The sequence below is a fragment of the Oncorhynchus keta genome, chromosome 18, assembly GCF_023373465.1.
Source record: "Oncorhynchus keta strain PuntledgeMale-10-30-2019 chromosome 18, Oket_V2, whole genome shotgun sequence".
Taxonomy (NCBI): Eukaryota; Metazoa; Chordata; class Actinopteri; order Salmoniformes; family Salmonidae; genus Oncorhynchus; species Oncorhynchus keta.
The window spans coordinates 56,392,537-56,415,874 of NC_068438.1; the positions used below are offsets into that span (position 1 = coordinate 56,392,537).

General features: G+C 46.8%; 1 protein-coding gene across 2 annotated transcripts in view; it reads right to left on the reverse strand.

The window, feature by feature from the left end:
* The window catches only part of cntn5 (contactin 5), a 700,818-nt gene that overhangs the window by 263,802 nt on the left and 413,678 nt on the right, over positions 1-23,338 (reverse strand). For both annotated transcript variants that reach the window (XM_052468732.1, XM_052468731.1), the window contains exon 12: positions 3,084-3,228. In XM_052468732.1, the coding sequence (XP_052324692.1) occupies positions 3,084-3,228 (145 nt within the window). The remainder of the gene's footprint in view (positions 1-3,083; positions 3,229-23,338) is intronic.

Consider the following 23,338-nt stretch of genomic DNA (forward strand, 5'->3'; position numbering starts at 1 on the left):
TCCACGACCTCTCAACATCCTGGTCCCTCTTCCACTACCTCTCAACATACTGGTCCCTCTTCCACGACCTCTCAACATCCTGGTCCCTCTTCCACTACCTCTCAACATCCTGGTCCCTCTTCCACTATCTCTCAACATCCTGGTCCCTCTTCCACGACCTCTCAACATCCTGGTCCCTCTTCCACGACCTCTCAACATCCTGGTCCCTCTTCCACGACCTCTCAACATCCTGGTCCCTCTTCCACGACCTCTCAACATCCTGGTCCCTCTTCCACGACCTCTCAACATCCTGGTCCCTCTTCCACGACCTCTCAACATCCTGGTCCCTCTTCCACGACCTCTCAACATCCTGGTCCCTCTTCCACTACCTCTCAACATACTGGTCCCTCTTCCACGACCTCTCAACATACTGGTCCCTCTTCCACGACCTCTCAACATCCTGGTCCCTATTCCACGACCTCTCAACATCCTGGTCCCTCTTCCATGACCTCTCAACATCCTGGTCCCTCTATCACTATCTCTCAATGCTCAACACAGACTGATCATTTCAGCTGCTGTCACTCACAGTGATTGATGTCCCACAACCCCGCTGCTCAACCCCCATCCCAAGCACACACACACACACACACACACACACACACACACACACACACACACACACACACACACACACACACACACACACACACACACACACACACACACACACACACACACACACACACACACTTTTCATAAAAGATGATGCATTAAACAACACAGTATAAGGTTGTCAGGATCCCTCTCTGGGAAGGAGAAGGAGACAACCAATCTGATTGGTTGACATTTCACTTCAACGGCTGTATTGAGATGGACGTGGTAAACAAGACATGTGACCACGTTCCTCCCCATAATACAACAGAAGAGTTCACCTCTACAAACTATCCTGGGACTACAGCTAGAAACATCTACCCCCTTTAGACCACGTTATCTCCTATCCTGGGACTACAGAAACATCTACCCCTTTATACCACGTTATCTCCTATCCTGGGACTACAGAAATGTTCCAACACAGCCAGCATACTGATCTATGAATCACACCTTCACACACAGCCTGGAAACTGATCTATCAATCACATTTAAATACAGCCTGGATACTAATCTATCAATCACATTTAAATACAGCCTGTATATTAATCTATCAATCACATTTAAATACAGCCTGGAAACTGATCTATCAATCACATTTAAATACAGCCTGGATACTAATCTATCAATCACATTTAAATACAGCCTGGATACTAATCTATCAATCACATTTAAATACAGCCTGGATACTAATCTATCAATCACATTTAAATACAGCCTGTATACTAATCTATCAATCACATTTAAATACAGCCTGGAAACTGATCTATCAATCACATTTAAATACAGCCTGGATACTAATCTATCAATCACATTTAAATACAGCCTGGATACTAATCTATGAATCTCATTTAAATACAGCCTGTATACTAATCTATCAATAACACGCTCCAATACAGCCTGGACACACCACTACAACGTGAGGGTGTATGTGGGGAGGTTGGGATAAACCACTCCAACGTGAGGGTAGATGTGGGGAGGTTGGGATAAACCACTCCAACGTGAGGGTGTATGTGGGGAGGTTAGGATAAACCACTCCACCGTGAGGGTATATGTGGGGAGGTTAGGATAAACCACTCCAACGTGAGGGTATATGTGGGGAGGTTGGGATAAACCACTCCAACGTGAGGGTGTATGTGGGGAGGTTGGGATAAACCACTCCAACGTGAGGGTGTATGTGGGGAGGTTGGGATAAACCACTCCAACGTGAGGGTGTATGTGGGGAGGTTGGGATAAACCACTCCACCGTGAGGGTGTATGTGGGGAGGTTGGGATAAACCACTACAACGTGAGGGTGTATGTGGGGAGGTTGGGATAAACCACTACAACGTGAGGGTGTATGTGGGGAGGTTGGGATAAACCACTACAACGTGAGGGTGTATGTGGGGAGGTTGGGATAAACCACTCCAACGTGAGGGTGTATGTGGGGAGGTTGGGATAAACCACTCCACCGTGAGGGTGTATGTGGGGAGGTTGGGATAAACCACTCCACCGTGAGGGTGTATGTGGGGAGGTTGGGATAAACCACTCCACCGTGAGGGTGTATGTGGGGAGGTTGGGATAAACCACTACAGGGTGTACGTGAGGGTGTACGTGGGGAGGTTGGGATAAACCACTACAACGTGAGGGTGTATGTGGGGAGGTTGGGATAAACCACTCCAACGTGAGGGTGTATGTGGGGAGGTTGGGACAAACCACTCCAACGTGAGGGTGTATGTGGGGAGGTTGGGATAAACCACTACAACGTGAGGGTGTATGTGGGGAGGTTGGGATAAACCACTCCAACGTGAGGGTGTATGTGGGGAGGTTGGGATAAACCACTCCAACGTGAGGGTGTATGTGGGGAGGTTGGGATAAACCACTCCAACGTGAGGGTGTATGTGGGGAGGTTGGGATAAACCACTACAACGTGAGGGTGTATGTGGGGAGGTTGGGATAAACCACTCCAACGTGAGGGTGTATGTGGGGAGGTTGGGATAAACCACTCCAACGTGAGGGTGTATGTGGGGAGGTTGGGATAAACCACTACAACGTGAGGGTGTATGTGGGGAGGTTGGGATAAACCACTCCAACGTGAGGGTGTATGTGGGGAGGTTGGGATAAACCACTCCAACGTGAGGGTGTATGTGGGGAGGTTGGGATAAACCACTCCAACGTGAGGGTGTATGTGGGGAGGTTGGGATAAACCACTCCAACGTGAGGGTAGATGTGGGGAGGTTGGGATAAACCACTCCAACGTGAGGGTAGATGTGGGGAGGTTTTTGAACCATTGTGTACAATTGAGGAAGAAAATGGTTTTAGGGGCATTTTCCCAGAAACAGACTAAGTGCTGGACTGAAAAGCTCAACGGAGATAAATATGTTTAGTCTATTTCTGGGCTTAATCTGTGTCTGCTAGAAAGCACAGTCACAGTCTGTTCCTAAACATTGACAAATCTTTTCAGATTCCATCCATACCTTCTGCTGGGCTGAATGCGTCTGTCCCCTCTCCTCCATGTTACTCTAGGCTTGGGAGATGCTCGGGGTCTACATCCCAACAACATGTCTTTCCCCAGCGTGGCGATCAGACGGACAGGGTTAGGGCTGAAGACTGGGGGTGACGCTGTGGAACAGATACAAAATATTTGATTTCACCTTTATTCTCCCATGAGGTTAGAATCCACTTTTACGAAAGGGACCTGGATACGGTTCAACAGGTCACAGTACTACAACAGGTCACAGTACGACAACAGGTCACAGTACGACAACAGGTCACAGTACTACAACAGGTCACAGTACTACAACAGGTCACAGTACTACAACAGGTCACAGTACTACAACAGGTCACAGTACTACAACAGGTCACAGTACTACAACAGGTCACAGTACTACAACAGGTCACAGTACTACAACAGGTCACAGTACTACAACAGGTCACAGTACTACAACAGGTCACAGTACGACAACAGGTCACAGTACTACAACAGGTCACAGTACTACAACAGGTCACAGTACTACAACAGGTCACAGTACGACAACAGGTCACAGTACTATAACAGGTCACAGTAGCGATCATACTGTCAAATCACAAAAAACCGTCAGAGGTGTCAGAAACGGAACATTTACACTAGGAATGTACACCGCTCAAAAAGATTGGTTGGAACACTTAAACAACACAATGTAACTCCAAGTCAATCACACTTCTGTGAAATCAAACTGTCCACTTAGGAAGCAACACTGATTGACAATACATTTCACATGCTGTTGTGCAAATGGAATAGACAACAGGTGGAAATTATAGGCAATTAGCAAGACACCCCCAATAAAGGAGTGGTTCTGCAGGTGGGGACCACAGACCACTTCTCAGTTCCTATGCTTCCTGGCTGATGTTTTGGTCACTTTTGAATGCTGGCGGTGCTTTCACTCTAGTGGTAGCATGAGACGGAGTCTACAACCCACACAAGTGGCTCAGGTAGTGCAGCTCATCCAGGATGACACATCAATGCGAGATGTGGCAAGAAGGTTTGCTGTGTCTGTCAGGGTAGTGTCCAGAGCATGGAGGCGCTACCAGGTGACAGGCCAGTGAATCAGGAGACGTGGAGGAGGCCGTAGGAGGGCAACAACCCAGCAGCAGGACCGCTACCTCCGCCTTTGTGCAAGGAGGAGCACTGCCAGAGCCCTGCAAAATGACCTCCAGCAGGCCACAAATGTGCATGTGTCTGCTCAAATGGTCAGAAACTGACTCCATGAGGGTGGTATGAGGGCCTGACGTCCACAGGTGGGGGTTGTGCTTACAGCCCAACACCGTGCAGGACGTTTGGCATTTGCCAGAGAACACCAAGATTGGCAAATTCGCCACTGGCGCCCTGTGCTCTTCACAGATGAAAGCAGGTTCACACTGAGCACATGTGACAGTCTGGAGACGCCGTGGAGAACGTTCTGCTGCCTGCAACATCCTCCAGCATGACCGGTTTGGCGGTGGGTCAGTCATGGTGTGGGGTGGCATTTCTTTGGGGGCCGCACAGCCCTCCATGTGCTCGCCAGAGGTAGCCTGACTGCCATTAGGTACCGAGATGAGATCCTCAGACCCCTTGTGAGACCATATGCTGGTGCGGATGGCCCTGTGTTCCTCCTAATGCAAGACAATGCTAGACCTCATGTGGCTGGAGTGTGTCAGCAGTTCCTGCAAGAGGAAGGCATTGATGCTATGGACTGGCCCGCCCGTTCCCCAGACCTGAATCCAATTGAGCACATCTGGGACATCATGTCTCGCTCCATCCACCAACAGACTGTCCAGGAGTTGGCGGATGCTTTAGTCCAGGTCTGGGAGGAGATTCCTCAGGAGACCATCCACCACCTCATCAGGAGCATGCCCAGGCGTTGTAGGGACGTCATACAGGCACGTGGAGGCCACACACACTACTGAGCCTCAGTTTGACTTGTTTTAAGGACATTACATCAAAGTTGGATCAGCCTGTAGTGTGGTTTTCCACTTTAATTTTGAGTGTGACTCCAAATCCAGACCTCCATGGGTTGATAAATTTGATTTCCATTGATCATTTTTGTGTGATATTGTTGTCAGCACATTCAACTATGTAAAGAAAAAAGTATTTAATAAGAATATTTCATTCATTCAGATCTAGGATGTGTTATTTTAGTGTTCCCTTTATTTTTTAGAGCAGTGTATTATTATTGTCATAATTATTTTCTGGTCAGAAACACATTCTCCAGTGAACAATTATCAGGAGGTACAACACAACATATTGAACATTTTAGGGCATTTATCGTATAATCGTCTACAATATATTTACAGGAAATGTGCTATGAGAAAGATGCAATCATAAATAAATAATATAATATAATATAATCATAAATAAATAATATAATATTATAATAATATAATCATACATAAATAATATAATATAATATAATATTATAATAATATAATCATAAATAAATAATATAATATAATATAATATTATAATAATATAATCATAAATAAACAATATAATATAATATTATAATAATATAATCATAAATAAATAATATAATATAATATAATAATAATATAATCATAAATAAATAATATAATATTATAATAATATAATCATAAGTAAATAATATAATATTATAATAATATAATCATAAATATCTGGTCCGTAAATCAAGTGTTTATACCAGAGGTTAAATATGTCCAATGATTCAGCCCTCCTCCGCCCATCCTCATGTTTAACATGAACAGATAATTACGGCTAAATGCCGACAGTGTCCAGGGGGAAGTGTTATGTGACCAATCAGATGACTCTTAAGGTTTTCAAACATCAACTGATCAAATCATGGACATAATTGCATTGACCTTAAAATGTCTCCATCCTAAATGGTAACTTACACTTTGACCTGTAGAGTGTGCTCTTTTTGATTAGAGCTCACAGGGAACAGAGCTGGGAGGTGTCCAGTACACTGCTGTCAACGTACTGTACTATCTTACATCAAAACAATTAGACGACCTGCCAATACAACATCAGGATCATCTGGGTCCTAATGATTTGGGTCCTAAAGGCACGACAGCTCTGTTTTTCCAGTGCCTCCCACCTTCCTCTCTTCCCCGGTCCTCCCTCCACTCTCCCTCCCTAAAAAAAATGGCCTGTAACATGGCAGGCTCCCTCCCTCCATCCCTCCTTCCCTTTCCCCAGTAGAGCTGGGACAGGATCAGAGGCGAGGGGCATCCAGGGTCCCCTATGTAGCCTCCAGTGATGACTCATCTCCAAGGTGTTATTAGCCATGTAATCGGTCCTGATAGCTGCTGCTTGAGGACATCCTCACAAAGGACACAGACAGAGAGTAAGAATGTATAACTGTAGGGTATGGTTACCAGAATATTAATCACCATCAGCAGCGTCCAAACCTCCTCATTCTGACTGTTGTTTAAAGGCAAGAGGAAGCGGGGGAGGGAAGGAGGAGAGAGGGGGAGGCAGGCAGGAGAGAGGGGGAGGCAGGGAAGAGAGGGGGAGGCAGGGAAGGGAAGAGGGGGAGGAGAGGCAGGAAGGAGAGAGGGGGAGGCAGGCAGGAGAGAGGGGGGAGGCAGGGAAGAGAGGGGGGGAGGGGGCAGGAAGGAGAGAGGGGGAGGGAAGGCAGGAAGGAGAGAGGGGGGCAGGGAAGGCAGGAAGGAGAGAGGGGGAGGCAGGGAAGAGAGAGGGGGAGGGGGGCAGGAAGGAGAGAGGGGGAGGCAGGCAGGAGAGAGGGGGAGGCAGGGAAGAGAGAGGGGAGGGGGGCAGGCAGGAAGGAAGGAGAGGGGGAGGGGGGAGGCAGGAAGGAGAGAGGGGGGAGGCAGGAAGGAGAGAGGGGGAGGCAGGGAAGAGAGAGGGGGAGGGGAGGCAGGAAGGAGAGAGGGGGGGAGGCAGGAAGGAGAGAGGGGGAGAGGCAGGAAGGAGAGAGGGGGAGGGGAGGCAGGAAGGAGAGAGGGGGAGGGGAGGCAGGAAGGAGAGAGGGGGAGGGGAGGCAGGAAGGAGAGAGAGGGAGGCAGGGAAGAGATAGGGGGAGGGGAGGCAGGGAGGAGAGAGGGGGTGGCAGGGAAGAGAGGGGGAGGGGAGGCAGGAAGGAGAGAGGGGGAGGCATGGAGGAGAGAGGGGAGGCAGGGAGGAGAGAGGGGGAGGGAAAGCAGGAAGGAAGGAGAGAGTGGCGAGGGATCTCATTCTCAGTGACTTTGCTTAACATGATCAGACGACAGAGGCTTATGGTGTTCACAGAGACTGCATATACTTCATGTAATTAACACATCATGGTCTCAACATACAGTTTTTGCTGTATGACTCAGGGTTGGGAATGAGCAGGAAATCAATGTGATGTTACAGAAACTTGGGATGGTTCATTCGTTACGGTTCATATTCTCCAAATGTGATGCCTGAAGAAACAAGGCCCACAATGTAGATGCTAAATCAAAATGACCAACAGGATATGAGGAGAGGGGGAAAGGAGGAGTGGAGAATTGGAGGAGAGCTGGAGAGGAGAGTTGGAGAGGAGAGGAGAGAAAAGCTGGACAGGACAGCTGGAGAGGAGAGTTGGAGAGAAAAGCTGGAGAGGAGAGGAGGGGAGAGGAGAGCTGGAGAGGAGGGGTGAGCTGGAGAGGAGAGGATAGTAGAGCTGGAGAGGAGAGTAGAGCTGGAGAGGAGAGTAGAGGAAAGCTGGAGAGGAGAGGAGAGTAGAGGAAAGCTAGAGAGGAGAGGAGAGCTGTAGAGGAGAGGAGAGCTGTAGAGGAGAGGGGAGCTGGAGAGGAGGGGTGAGCTGGAGAGGAGAGGAGAGGAGAGCTGTAGAGGAGAGGAGAGCTGTAGAGGAGAGGAGAACTGTAGAGGAGAGGAGAGCTGTAGAGGAGAGGAGAGCTGTAGAGGAGAGGGGAGCTGGAGAGGAGAGGGGAGCTGGAGAGGAGAGGAGAGCTGTAGAGGAGAGGGGAGCTGGAGAGGAGAGATGAGGGGAGAGCTGGAGAGGAGAGGAGAGCTGGAGAGGAGAGGAGAGCTGGAGAGGAGAGCTAGAGAGGAGGGGAGAGCTGGAGAGGAGAGGAGATGAGAGAGCTGGAGAACTGGAGAGGAGAGCTGAAGAGGAGAGCTGAACAGGAGAGATGGAGAGGAGAGATGGAGAGGAGAGATGGAGAGGAGAGATGGAGAGGAGAGCTGAACAGGAGAGATGGAGAGGAGAGATGGAGAGGAGAGATGGAGAGGAAAGCTGGAGAGGAGAGGAGAGGAGAGCTGGAGAGGAGAGGAGAGATGGAGAGGCTGGAGAGGGGAGGAGAGATGGAGAGGAGGGGAGAGCTGGAGAGGAGAGGAGAGCTGGAGAGGAGAGTAGAGCTGGAGAGGAGAGGAGAGCTGGAGAGGAGAGGTGAGCTGGAGAGGAGAGGAGAGCTGGAGAGGAGAGGAGAGCTGGAGAGGAGAGGAGAGCTGGAGAGGAGAGGAGAGCTGGAGAGGAGAGGTGAGCTGGAGAGGAGAGGAGGGGAGAGCTGGAGAGGAGAGGAGAGGAAAGCTGGAGAGGAGCTGGAGAGGAGAGGGGAGCTGGAGAGGAGAGCTGGAGAGGAGAGGGGAGCTGGAGAGGAGAGGAGAGCTGGAGAGGAGAGGAGAGCTGGAGAGGAGAGGAGAGGAGAGCTGGAGAGGAGAGGTGAGCTGGAGAGGAGAGGTGAGCTGGAGAGGAGGGGAGAGCTGGAGAGGAGAGGAGAGGAGAGCTGGAGAGGAGAGGAAAGCTGGAGAGGAGAGCTGGAGAGGAGAGGGGAGCTGAGGAGAGGAGAGGAGAGAAGAGCTGGAGAGGTGAGGAGAGAAGAGCTGGAGAGGAGAGGAGGGGAGAGCTGGAGAGGAGAGGAGGGGAGAGCTGGAGAGGAGAGTAGAGCTGGAGAGGAGAGTAGAGCTGGAGAGGAGAGTAGAGCTGGAGAGGAGAGCTGGGGAGGAGAGAAGAGGAGAGCTGTAGAGGAGAGGAGAGGAGAGGGGAGCTGGAGAGGAGAGCTTGAGAGGAGAGGGGAGCTGGAGAGGAGAGGAGGGGAGAGCTACTTTAATAGAAGCCAACCGTTGGGGTTGGCAGATCTGCAGGGCAGATAGACAGCCAGTGATTACTGCATGGCAGAGAGACAGCCAGTGAATACTGCATGGCAGACAGACAGCCAGTGAATACTGCAGGGCGGACAGCCAGCCAGTGAATACTGCAGGGCAGACAGCCAGTGAATACTGCAGGGCAGACAGCCAGCCAGTGAATACTGCAGGGCGGACAGCCAGCCAGTGAATACTGCAGGGCAGACAGCCAGTGAATACTGCAGGGCAGACAGCCAGCCAGTGAATACTGCATGGCAGAGAGACAGCCAGTGAATACTGCAGGGCAGACAGACAGCCAGTGAATACTGCAGGGCAGATAGACAGTGAATACTGCAGGGCAGATAGACAGTGAATACTGCAGGGCAGATAGACAGTGAATACTGCAGGGCAGACAGACAGTGAATACTGCAGGTCAGATAGACAGTGAATACTGCAGGGCAGATAGACAATGAATACTGCAGGGCAGACAAACAGCCAGTGAATACTGCAGGGCAGACAAACGGCCAGTGAATACTGCAGGGCAGATAGACAGTGAATACTGCAGGGCAGACAGCCAGTGAATACTGCAGGGCAGACAAACAGCCAGTGAATACTGCAGGGCAGACAAACAGCCAGTGAATACTGCAGGGCAGATAGACAGTCAATACTGCAGGGCAGACAGCCAGTGAATACTGCAGGGCAGACAGCCAGTGAATACTGCAGGGCAGACAAACAGACAGTGAATACTGCAGGGCAGACAGACAGTGAATACTGCAGGGCTGATAGACAGTGAATACTGCAGGGCTGATAGACAGCCAGTGAATATTGCAGGGCAGATAGACAGCCAGTGAATATTGCAGGGCAGACATATAGGGAATAGGGTACCTTATATATTTTACATGTTACCTTTATATTTAACTAGGCAAGAACAAATTCTTATTTTCAATGATGGCCTAGGAACAGTGAGTTAACAGCAGAATGACAGATTTTTACCTTGTCAGCTCTGGGATTCGATCCAGCATCCGATCGGTTACTAGTCCAACGCTCTAACCACTAGGCTACCCTGCCGCCTCTACGCTCTAACCACTAGGCTACCTACCACCTCTACACTCTAACCACTAGGCTACCCTGCCGCCTCTACGCTCTAACCACTAGGCTACCTACCACCTCTACACTCTAAACACTAGGCTACCCTACCACCTCTACACTCTAAACACTAGGCTACCCTGCCACCTCTACACTCTAACCACTAGGCTACCCTACCTCCTCTACACTCTAACCACTAGGCTACCCTCCACCTAACTAACCACTAGGCTACCCTGCCACCTCTACACCACTAGGCTACCCTGCCACCTCTACATCTAACCACTAGGCTACCCTGCCACCTCTACATCTAACCACTAGGCTACCCTGCCACCTCTACATCTAACCACTAGGCTACCCTGCCACCTCTACACTCTAACCACTAGGCTACCTACCACCTCTACACTCTAACCACTAGGCTACCCTACCACCTCTACACTCTAACCACTAAGCTACCCTGCCGCCTCTACACTCTAACCACTAGGCTACCTACCCGCCCCTAGTGGTTAGGGAATAGGGTGCCATATAGGGAATAGGGTAGCATTTGGGACGCATCCTCTGTCTTTCATTTCTTCATGCTAACCACTTTTAAAGGTTCACTCAAGCACCGTTGATTGCCAATCAGCTTCTCAAGTGGTGTTTTGGTCCCATATTCCTACCTCTCTCCCTTATCAGGCCGTGGCCTATCCCAATGTCACATGCTGATATCCAGCAACGCATAGAGGTGAAGAAAAGAGCAGGTCTACCTTTGTTGAAAAACAGGCTCATTTACATTTCAATTTGCCACAACAAAATAATTGACTTTATCTTTTCTCATTAGAACAGACCTTCCCTTTAACATAATGACAAATGCACCATAAAAGACCTTCCACTTTAACATAATGACAAACACACCAGAACAGACCTTCCCCTTTAACATAATGACAAACACACCAGACCTTCCCTTTAACATAATGACAAACACACCAGAACAGACCTTCCCTTTAACATAATGACAAACACACCAGAACAAACCTTCCCTTTAACATAATGACAAACCAAAGCAGAACTAAGATAGTGGATGGTTATGCAGCAACGTTGGTTCAGGAAGCTAACTGAAATTTACATTCATGGCAATGAGAAACATTGGAATATTAGTTTACTTCCTGAAATGACTGGATTTAAGTCAATAGATTGGGTTTTCACTGGGGCTATTTACAGTTGAGAACATTGGGTTTTCCCTGAGGTTATTTACAGTTGAGAACATTGGGTTTTCCCTGAGGTTATTTACAGTTGAGAACATTGGGTTTTCCCTGAGGCTATTTACAGTTGAGAACATTGGGTTTTCCCTGAGGTTATTTACAGTTGAGAACATTGGGTTTTCCCTGAGGTTATTTACAGTTGAGAACATTGGGTTTTCCCTGAGGTTATTTACAGTTGAGAACATTGGGTTTTCCCTGAGGTTATTTACAGTTGAGAACATTGGGTTTTCCTGAGGTTATTTACAGTTGAGAACATTGGGTTTTCCCATGGGGTTATTTACAGTTGAGAACATTGGGTTTTCCCTGAGGTTATTTACAGTTGAGAACATTGGGTTTTCCCTGAGGTTATTTACAGTTGAGAACATTGGGTTTTCCCTGAGGTTATTTACAGTTGAGAACATTGGGTTTCCCCTGAGGTTATTTACAGTTGAGAACATTGGGTTTCCCCTGAGGTTATTTACAGTTGAGAACATTGTGTTTTCCCTGAGGTTATTTACAGTTGAGAACATTGGAGGTTTTTACAGTTGAGAACATTGGGTTTTCCTGAGGTTATTTACAGTTGAGAACATTGGGTTTTCCCTGAGGTTATTTACAGTTGAGAACATTGGGTTTTCCCTGAGGTTATTTACAGTTGAGAACATTGGGTTTTCCTTGAGGTTATTTACATTTGAGAACATTGGGTTTTCCCTGAGGTTATTTACAGTTGAGAACATTGGGTTTTCCCTGAGGTTATTTACAGTTGAGAACATTGGGTTTTCCCTGAGGTTATTTACAGTTCAGAACATTGGGTTTTCCTGAGGTTATTTACAGTTGAGAACATTGGGTTTTCCTTGAGGTTATTTACAGTTGAGAACATTGGGTTTTCCCTAAGGTTATTTACAGTTGAGAACATTGGGTTTTCCCCTGAGGTTATTTACAGTTGAGAACATTGGGTTTTCCTGAGGTTATTTACAGTTGAGAACATTGGGTTTTCAGAACTGGGGTTATTTACAGTTGAGAACATTGGGTTTTCCCTGAGGTTATTTACAGTTGAGAACAGTTGGGTTTTCCCTGAGGTTATTTACAGTTGAGAACATTGGGTTTCCCTGAGGTTATTTACAGTTGAGAACATTGGGTTTTCCCTGAGGTTATTTACAGTTGAGAACATTGGGTTTTCCCTGAGGTTATTTACAGTTGAGAACATTGGGTTTTCCCTGAGGTTATTTACAGTTGAGAACATTGGGTTTTCTCTGAGGGTTTACAGTTGAGAACATTGGGTTTTCCCTGAGGTTATTTACAGTTGAGAACATTGGGTTTCCCTGAGGTTATTTACAGTTGAGAACATTGGGTTTCCCTGAGGTTATTTACAGTTGAGAACATTGGGTTTCCCTGAGTTATTTACAGTTGAGAACATTGGGTTTCCCCTGAGGTTATTTACAGTTGAGAACATTGGGTTTCCCCTGAGGTTATTTACAGTTGAGAACATTGGGTTTCCCCTGAGGTTATTTACAGTTGAGAACATTGGGTTTCCCCTGAGGTTATTTACAGTTGAGAACATTGGGTTTCCCTGAGGTTATTTACAGTTGAGAACATTGGGTTTCCCCTGAGGTTATTTACAGTTGAGAACATTGGGTTTTCCCTGAGGTTATTTACAGTTGAGAACATTGGGTTTCCCCTGAGGTTATTTACAGTTGAGAACATTGGGTTTTCCCTGAGGTTGTTCACAGTTGAGAACATTGGGTTTTCCCTGAGGTTATTTACAGTTGAGAACTTTGGGTTTTCCCTGAGGTTATTTACCGTTGAGAACATTGGGTTTTCCCTGAGGTTATTTACAGTTGAGAACATTGGGTTTTCCTTGAGGTTATTTACATTTGAGAACATTGGGTTTTCCCTGAGGTTATTTACAGTTGAGAACATTGGGTTTTCCCTGAGGTTATTTACAGTTGAGAACATTGGGTTTTCCCTGAGGTTATTTACAGTTCAGAACATTGGGTTTTCCCTGAGGTTATTTACAGTTGAGAACATTGGGTTTTCCTTGAGGTTATTTACAGTTGAGAACATTGGGTTTTCCCTAAGGTTATTTACAGTTGAGAACATTGGGTTTTCCCTGAGGTTATTTACAGTTGAGAACATTGGGTTTTCCCTGAGGTTATTTACAGTTGACAACATTGGGTTTTCACTGGGGCTATTTACAGTTGAGAACATTGGGTTTCCCCTGAGGTTATTTACAGTTGAGAACATTGGGTTTTCCCTGAGGTTATTTACAGTTGAGAACTTTGGGTTTTCCCTGAGGTTATTTACAGTTGAGAACATTGGGTTTCCCCTGAGGTTATTTACAGTTGAGAACTTTGGGTTTCCCCTGAGGTTATTTCCAGTTGAGAACATTGGGTTTTCCCTGAGGATATTTACAGTTGAGAACATTGGGTTTTCCCTGAGGTTATTTACAGTTGAGAACATTGGGTTTTCCCTGAGGTTATTTACAGTTGAGAACATTGGGTTTTTTCCCTGAGGTTGTTTACGGTTGAGAACATTGGGTTTTCCCCTGAGGTTATTTACAGTTGAGAACAATGGGTTTTCCCTGAGGTTATTTTACAGTTGAGAACATTGGGTTTTCCCTGAGGTTATTTCCAGTTGAGAACATTGGGTTTTCCCTGAGGTTATTTACAGTTCAGAACATTGGGTTTCCCCTGAGGTTATTTACAGTTGAGAACATTGGGTTTTCTCTGAGGTTATTTACAGTTGAGAACATTGGGTTTTCCCTGAGGTTATTTACAGTTGAGAACATTGGGTTTTCACTGGGGCTATTTACAGTTGAGAACATTGGGCTTCCCCTGGGGTTATTTACAGTTGAGAACATTGGGTTTTCCCTGAGGTTATTTACAGTTGAGAACATTGGGTTTTCCCTGAGGTTATTTACAGTTGAGAACATTGGCTTTCCCCTGGGGTTATTTACAGTTGAGAACATTGGGATTTCCCTGAGGTTATTTACAGTTGAGAACATTGGGTTTTCTGAGGTTATTTACAGTTGAGAACAGGGCTCCGGGCAGCCGAGCGGAAATGGAGAAAACTCGCCTCCCTGCGGACCTGGCATCCTTTCACTCCCTCCTCTCTACATTTTCCTCCTCTGTCTCTGCTGCTAAAGCCACTTTCTACCACTCTAAATTCCAAGCATCTGCCTCTAACCCTAGGAAGCTCTTTGCCACATTCTCTTCCCTCCCTGAATCCTCCTCCCCCTCCTCCCCTCTCTGCAGATGACTTCGTCAACCATTTTGAAAGAAGGTCGACGACATCCGATCTCGTTTGCTAAGTCAAACGACACCGCTGGTTCTGCTCACACTGCCCTACCCTGTGCTCTGACCTCTTTCTCCACTCTCTCTCCAGATGAAATCTCGCGTCTTGTAATGACGGCTGCCCAACAACATGCCCGCTTGACCCTATCCCCTCCTCTCTTCTCCAGACCATTTCCGGAGACCTTCTCCCTTACCTCACCTCGCTCATCAACTCATCCCTGACCGCTGGCTACGTCCCTTCCGTCTTCAAGAGAGCGAGAGTTGCACCCCTTCTGAAAAACCTACACTCGATCCCTCCGATGTCAACAACTACAGACCAGAATCTCCTCTTTCTTTTCTCTCCAAAACTCTTGAACGTGCCGTCCTTAAGCTCTCCGCTATCTCTCTCAGAATGACCTTCTTGATCCAAATCAGTCAGGTTTCAAGACTAGTCATTCAAGAGACTGCTCTTCTCTGTATCACGGAGCGCTCCCCACTGCTAAAGCTAACTCTCTCTCCTCTGCTCTCATCCTTCTAGACCTATCGGCTGCCTTCGATACTGTGAACTATCAGATCCTCCTCTCCACCCTCTCCGAGTTGGGCATCTCCCGGCGCGGCCCACACTTGGATTGCGTCCTACCTGACAGGTCGCTCCTACCAGGTGGCGTGGCGAGAATCTGTCTCCTCACCACGCGCTCTCACCACTGGTGTCCTCCAGGGCTCTGTTCTAGGCCCTCTCCTATTCTCGCTATACACCAAGTCACTTGGCTCTGTCATAACCTCACATGGTCTCTCCTATCATTGCTATGCAGACGACACACAATTAATCTTCTCCTTTCCCCTTCTGATGACCAGGTGGCGAATCGCATCTCTGCATGTCTGGCAGACATATCAGTGTGGATGACGGATCACCACCTCAAGCTGAACCTTGGCAAGACGGAGCTGCTCTTCCTCCCGGGAGAAGGACTGCCCGTTCCATGATCTCGCCATCACGTTGACAACTCCATTGTGTCCTCCTCCCAGAGCGCTAAGAACCTTGGCGTGATCCTGGACAACACCCTGTCGTTCTCAACTAACATCAAGGCGGTGGCCCGTTCCTGTAGGTTCATGCTCTACAACATCCGAGAACGACCCTTCACACAGGAAGGCGCAGGTCCTAATCCAGGCACTTGTCATCTCCCGTCTGGATTACTGCAACTCGCTGTTGGCTGGGCTCCCTGCCTGTGCCATTAAACCCCCTACAACTCATCCAGAACGCCGCAGCCCGTCTGGTGTTCAACCTTCCCAAGTTCTCTCCGTCACCCCCTCCTCCGCTCTCTCCACTGGCTTCCAGTTGAGCATCCGCTACAAGACCATGGTGCTTGCCTGCGGGCTGTGGGGGAACGGCACCTCAGTACCTCCAGGCTCTGATCAGGCCCTACACCCAAACAAGGGCACTGCGCTCATCCACCTCTGGCCTGCTCGCCTCCCTACCACTGAGGAAGTACAGTTCCCGCTCAGCCCAGTCAAAACTGTTCGCTGCTCTGGCCCAACAATGGTGGAATAAACTCCCTCACGACGCCAGGACAGCGGAGTCAATCACCACCTTCCGGAGACACCTGAACCCCACCTCTTTAAGGAATACCTAGGATAGGATAAAGTAATCCTTCTCACCCCCCTAAAAGATTTAGATGCACTATTGTAAAGTGGCTGTTCCACTGGATGTCATAAGGTGAATGCACCAATTTGTAAGTCGCTCTGGATAAGAGTGTCTGCTAAATGACTTAAATGTAAATGTAAATGTTTTCCCTGAGGTTATACAGTTGAGAACATTGGGTTTCCCTGAGGTTATTTACAGTTCAGAACATTGGGTTTTCACTGGGGCTATTTACAGTTGAGAACATTGGGTTTCCTGAGGTTATTTACAGTTGAGAACATTGGGTTTCCCTGAGGTTATTTACAGTTGAGAACATTGGGTTTTCCTGAGGTTATTTACAGTTGAGAACATTGGGTTTTCCCTGAGGTTATTTACAGTCGAGAACATTGGGTTTTCCCTGGGGTTATTTACAGTTGAGAACAATGGGTTTCCTGAGGTTATTTACAGTTGAGAACATTGGGTTTTCCTGAGGTTATTTACAGTTGAGAACATTGGGTTTTCCCTGAGGTTGTTTACAGTTGAGAACATTGGGTTTCCCTGAGGTTGTTTACAGTTGAGAACATTGGGTTTTCCTGAGGTTATTTACAGTTGAGAACATTGGGTTTCCCTGAGGTTATTTACAGTTGAGAACATTGGGTTTCCCCTGAGGTTGTTTACAGTTGAGAACATTGGGTTTCCCTAGGTTATTTACAGTTGAGAACATTGGGTTTTCCCTGGGGTTATTTACAGTTGAGAACATTGGGTTTTCCCTGAGGTTATTTACAGTTGAGAACATTGGGTTTTCCCTGAGGTTATTTACAGTTGAGAACATTGGGTTTCCCTGAGGTTATTTACAGTTGAGAACATTGGGTTTCCCCTGAGGTTGTTACAGTTGAGAACATTGGGTTTTCCTGGGGTTATTTACAGTTGAGAACATTGGGTTTTCCCTGAGGTTATTTACAGTTGAGAACATTGGGTTTTCCTGAGGTTATTTACAGTTGAGAACATTGGGTTTCCCCTGAGGTTATTTACAGTTGAGAACATTGGGTTTCCCTGAGGTTATTTACAGTTGAGAACATTCGGTTTTCCTGAGGTTATTTACAGTTGAGAACAATGGGTTTTCCTGAGGTTATTTACAGTTGAGAACATTGGGTTTTCCCTGAGGTTATTTACAGTTGAGAACATTGGGTTTCCCTGAGGTTATTTACAGTTGAGAACATTGGGTTTTCCCTGAGGTTATTTGATTTTGAGAACATTGGGTTTTCCCTGAGGTTATTTACAGTTGAGAACATTGGGTTTTCCCTGAGGTTATTTACAGTTGAGAACATTGGGTTTCCCTGAGGTTATTTACAGTTGAGAACATTTGGTTTTCCCTGAGGTTGTTTACAGTTGAGAACATTGGGTTTTCCCTGAGGTTGTTTACAGTTGAGAACATTGGGTTTTCCTGGGTTATTTACAGTTGAGAACATTGGGTTTTCCCTGAGGTTGTTTCCAGTTGAGAACATTGGGTTTTCCCTGGGGTTGTTTACAGTTGAGAACATTGGGTTTCCCTGAGGTTGTTTACAGTTGAGAACATTGGGTTTCCCCTGAGGTTGTTTACAGTTGAGAACATTGGGTTTTCCCTGAGGTTATTTACAGTTGAGAACATTGGGTTTCCCTGAGGTGAGGTTATTTTCCCCTGGGGTTAGTTGAGAACATTGGGTTTCCCCTGAGGTTGTTTACAGTTGAGAACATTGGGTTTCCCCTAGGGTTATTTACAGTTGAGAACATTGTGTTTCACCTAGGGTTATTTACAGTTGAGAACATTGGGTTTCCCCTGAGGTTATTTACAGTTGAGAACATTGTGTTTTCCCTGAGGTTATTTACAGTTGAGAACATTGGGTTTTCCCTGGGGTTATTTACAGTTGAGAACATTGGGTTTTCCCTGAGGTTATTTACAGTTGAGAACATTGGGTTTTCCCTGAGGTTATTTACAGTTGAGAACATTGGGTTTTCCCTGAGGTTATTTACAGTTGAGAACATTGGGTTTTCCCTGAGGTTATTTACAGTTGAGAACATTGGGTTTTCCTGAGGTTATTTACAGTTGAGAACATTGGGTTTTCCTTGAGGTTATTTACAGTTGAGAACATTGGGTTTTCCCTGAGGTTATTTACAGTTGAGAACATTGGGTTTTCCCTGAGGTTATTTACAGTTGAGAACATTGGGTTTTCCCTGAGGTTATTTACAGTTGAGAACATTGGGTTTTCCCTGAGGTTATTTACAGTTGAGAACATTGGGTTTCCCTGAGGTTATTTACAGTTGAGAACTTTGGGTTTTCCCTGAGGTTGTTTCCAGTTGAGAACATTGGGTTTCCCTGAGGATATTTACAGTTGAGAACATTGGGTTTTCCCTGAGGTTATTTACAGTTGAGAACATTGGGTTTTCCCTGAGGTTATTTACAGTTGAGAACATTGGGTTTTCCCTGAGGTTGTTTACAGTTGAGAACATTGGGTTTTCCCTGAGGTTATTTACAGTTGAGAACAATGGGTTTTCCCTGAGGTTATTTACAGTTGAGAACATTGGGTTTTCCCTGAGGTTATTTCCAGTTGAGAACATTGGGTTTTCCCTGAGGTTATTTACAGTTCAGAACATTGGGTTTCCCCTGAGGTTATTTACAGTTGAGAACATTGGGTTTTCTCTGAGGTTATTTACAGTTGAGAACATTGGGTTTTCCCTGAGGTTATTTACAGTTGAGAACATTGGGTTTTCACTGGGGCTATTTACAGTTGAGAACATTGGGCTTCCCCTGGGGTTATTTACAGTTGAGAACATTGGGTTTTCCCTGAGGTTATTTACAGTTGAGAACATTGGGTTTTCCCTGAGGTTATTTACAGTTGAGAACATTGGCTTTCCCCTGGGGTTATTTACAGTTGAGAACATTGGGATTTCCCTGAGGTTATTTACAGTTGAGAACATTGGGTTTTCCCTGAGGTTATTTACAGTTGAGAACAGGGCTCCGGGCAGCCGAGCGGAAATGGAGGAAAACTCGCCTCCCTGCGGACCTGGCATCCTTTCACTCCCTCCTCTCTACATTTTCCTCCTCTGTCTCTGCTGCTAAAGCCACTTTCTACCACTCTAAATTCCAAGCATCTGCCTCTAACCCTAGGAAGCTCTTTGCCACATTCTCTTCCCTCCTGAATCCTCCTCCCCCCCCCCCTCCTCCCTCTCTGCAGATGACTTCGTCAACCATTTTGAAAAGAAGGTCGACGACATCCGATCCTCGTTTGCTAAGTCAAACGACACCGCTGGTTCTGCTCACACTGCCCTACCCTGTGCTCTGACCTCTTTCTCCACTCTCTCTCCAGATGAAATCTCGCGTCTTGTGACGGCCGGCTGCCCAACAACATGCCCGCTTGACCCTATCCCCTCCTCTCTTCTCCAGACCATTTCCGGAGACCTTCTCCCTTACCTCACCTCGCTCATCAACTCATCCCTGACCGCTGGCTACGTCCCTTCCGTCTTCAAGAGAGCGAGAGTTGCACCCCTTCTGAAAAAACCTACACTCGATCCCTCCGATGTCAACAACTACAGACCAGTATCTCCTCTTTCTTTTCTCTCCAAAACTCTTGAACGTGCCGTCCTTGGCAGCTCTCCCGGCTATCTCTCTCAGAATGACCTTCTTGATCCAAATCAGTCAGGTTTCAAGACTAGTCATTCAACTGAGACTGCTCTTCTCTGTATCACGGAGGCGCTCCCCACTGCTAAAGCTAACTCTCTCTCCTCTGCTCTCATCCTTCTAGACCTATCGGCTGCCTTCGATACTGTGAACTATCAGATCCTCCTCTCCACCCTCTCCGAGTTGGGCATCTCCGGCGCGGCCCACACTTGGATTGCGTCCTACCTGACAGGTCGCTCCTACCAGGTGGCGTGGCGAGAATCTGTCTCCTCACCACGCGCTCTCACCACTGGTGTCCTCCAGGGCTCTGTTCTAGGCCCTCTCCTATTCTCGCTATACACCAAGTCACTTGGCTCTGTCATAACCTCACATGGTCTCTCCTATCATTGCTATGCAGACGACACACAATTAATCTTCTCCTTTCCCCCTTCTGATGACCAGGTGGCGAATCGCATCTCTGCATGTCTGGCAGACATATCAGTGTGGATGACGGATCACCACCTCAAGCTGAACCTTGGCAAGACGGAGCTGCTCTTCCTCCCGGGGAAAAGGACTGCCCGTTCCATGATCTCGCCATCACGGTTGACAACTCCATTGTGTCCTCCTCCCAGAGCGCTAAGAACCTTGGCGTGATCCTGGACAACACCCTGTCGTTCTCAACTAACATCAAGGCGGTGGCCCGTTCCTGTAGGTTCATGCTCTACAACATCCGCAGAGTACGACCCTGCCTCACACAGGAAGCGGCGCAGGTCCTAATCCAGGCACTTGTCATCTCCCGTCTGGATTACTGCAACTCGCTGTTGGCTGGGCTCCTGCCTGTGCCATTAAACCCCTACAACTCATCAGAACGCCGCAGCCCGTCTGGTGTTCAACCTTCCCAAGTTCTCTCACGTCACCCCGCTCCTCCGCTCTCTCCACTGGCTTCCAGTTGAAGCTCGCATCCGCTACAAGACCATGGTGCTTGCCTACGGAGCTGTGAGGGGAACGGCACCTCAGTACCTCCAGGCTCTGATCAGGCCCTACACCCAAACAAGGGCACTGCGCTCATCCACCTCTGGCCTGCTCGCCTCCCTACCACTGAGGAAGTACAGTTCCCGCTCAGCCCAGTCAAAACTGTTCGCTGCTCTGGCCCAACAATGGTGGAATAAACTCCCTCACGACGCCAGGACAGCGGAGTCAATCACCACCTTCCGGAGACACCTGAACCCCCACCTCTTTAAGGAATACCTAGGATAGGATAAAGTAATCCTTCTCACCCCCCTTAAAAGATTTAGATGCACTATTGTAAAGTGGCTGTTCCACTGGATGTCATAAGGTGAATGCACCAATTTGTAAGTCGCTCTGGATAAGAGTGTCTGCTAAATGACTTAAATGTAAATGTAAATGTTTTCCCTGAGGTTATTTACAGTTGAGAACATTGGGTTTTCCCTGAGGTTATTTACAGTTCAGAACATTGGGTTTTCACTGGGGCTATTTACAGTTGAGAACATTGGGTTTCCCCTGAGGTTATTTACAGTTGAGAACATTGGGTTTTCCCTGAGGTTATTTACAGTTGAGAACATTGGGTTTTCCCTGAGGTTATTTACAGTTGAGAACATTGGGTTTTCCCTGAGGTTATTTACAGTCGAGAACATTGGGTTTTCCCTGGGGTTATTTACAGTTGAGAACAATGGGTTTTCCCTGAGGTTATTTACAGTTGAGAACATTGGGTTTTCCCTGAGGTTATTTACAGTTGAGAACATTGGGTTTTCCCTGAGGTTGTTTACAGTTGAGAACATTGGGTTTTCCCTGAGGTTGTTTACAGTTGAGAACATTGGGTTTTCCCTGAGGTTATTTACAGTTGAGAACATTGGGTTTCCCCTGAGGTTATTTACAGTTGAGAACATTGGGTTTCCCCTGAGGTTGTTTACAGTTGAGAACATTGGGTTTCCCCTAGGGTTATTTACAGTTGAGAACATTGGGTTTTCCCTGGGGTTATTTACAGTTGAGAACATTGGGTTTTCCCTGAGGTTATTTACAGTTGAGAACATTGGGTTTTCCCTGAGGTTATTTACAGTTGAGAACATTGGGTTTCCCCTGAGGTTATTTACAGTTGAGAACATTGGGTTTCCCCTGAGGTTATTTACAGTTGAGAACATTGGGTTTTCCCTGGGGTTATTTACAGTTGAGAACATTGGGTTTTCCCTGAGGTTATTTACAGTTGAGAACATTGGGTTTTCCCTGAGGTTATTTACAGTTGAGAACATTGGGTTTCCCCTGAGGTTATTTACAGTTGAGAACATTGGGTTTTCCCTGAGGTTATTTACAGTTGAGAACATTCGGTTTCCCTGGGTTATTTACAGTTGAGAACAATGGGTTTTCCTGAGGTTATTTACAGTTGAGAACATTGGGTTTTCCCTGAGGTTATTTACAGTTGAGAACATTCGGTTTTCCCTGGGGTTATTTACAGTTGAGAACATTGGGTTTTCCCTGAGGTTATTTACAGTTGAGAACATTGGGTTTTCCCTGAGGTTATTTACAGTTGAGAACATTGGGTTTTCCCTGAGGTTATTTACAGTTGAGAACATTGGGTTTTCCCTGAGGTTATTTACAGTTGAGAACATTTGGTTTTCCCTGAGGTTGTTTACAGTTGAGAACATTGGGTTTTCCCTGAGGTTGTTTACAGTTGAGAACATTGGGTTTTCCCTGAGGTTATTTACAGTTGAGAACATTGGGTTTTCCCTGAGGTTGTTTCCAGTTGAGAACATTGGGTTTTCCCTGGGGTTGTTTACAGTTGAGAACATTGGGTTTTCCCTTAGGTTGTTTACAGTTGAGAACATTGGGTTTTCCCTGAGGTTGTTTACAGTTGAGAACATTGGGTTTTCCCTGAGGTTATTTACAGTTGAGAACATTGGGTTTCCCCTGAGGTTATTTACAGTTGAGAACATTGGGTTTCCCCTGAGGTTGTTTACAGTTGAGAACGTTGGGTTTCCCCTAGGGTTATTTACAGTTGAGAACATTGTGTTTCACCTAGGGTTATTTACAGTTGAGAACATTGGGTTTCCCCTGAGGTTATTTACAGTTGAGAACATTGTGTTTTCACTGAGGTTATTTACAGTTGAGAACATTGGGTTTTCCCTGGGGTTATTTACAGTTGAGAACATTGGGTTTTCCCTGAGGTTATTTACAGTTGAGAACATTGGGTTTTCCCTGAGGTTATTTACAGTTGAGAACATTGGGTTTCCCTGAGGTTATTTACAGTTGAGAACATTGGGTTTTCCCTGAGGTTATTTACAGTTGAGAACATTGGGTTTTCCCTGAGGTTATTTACAGTTGAGAACATTGGGTTTTCCCTGAGGTTATATACAG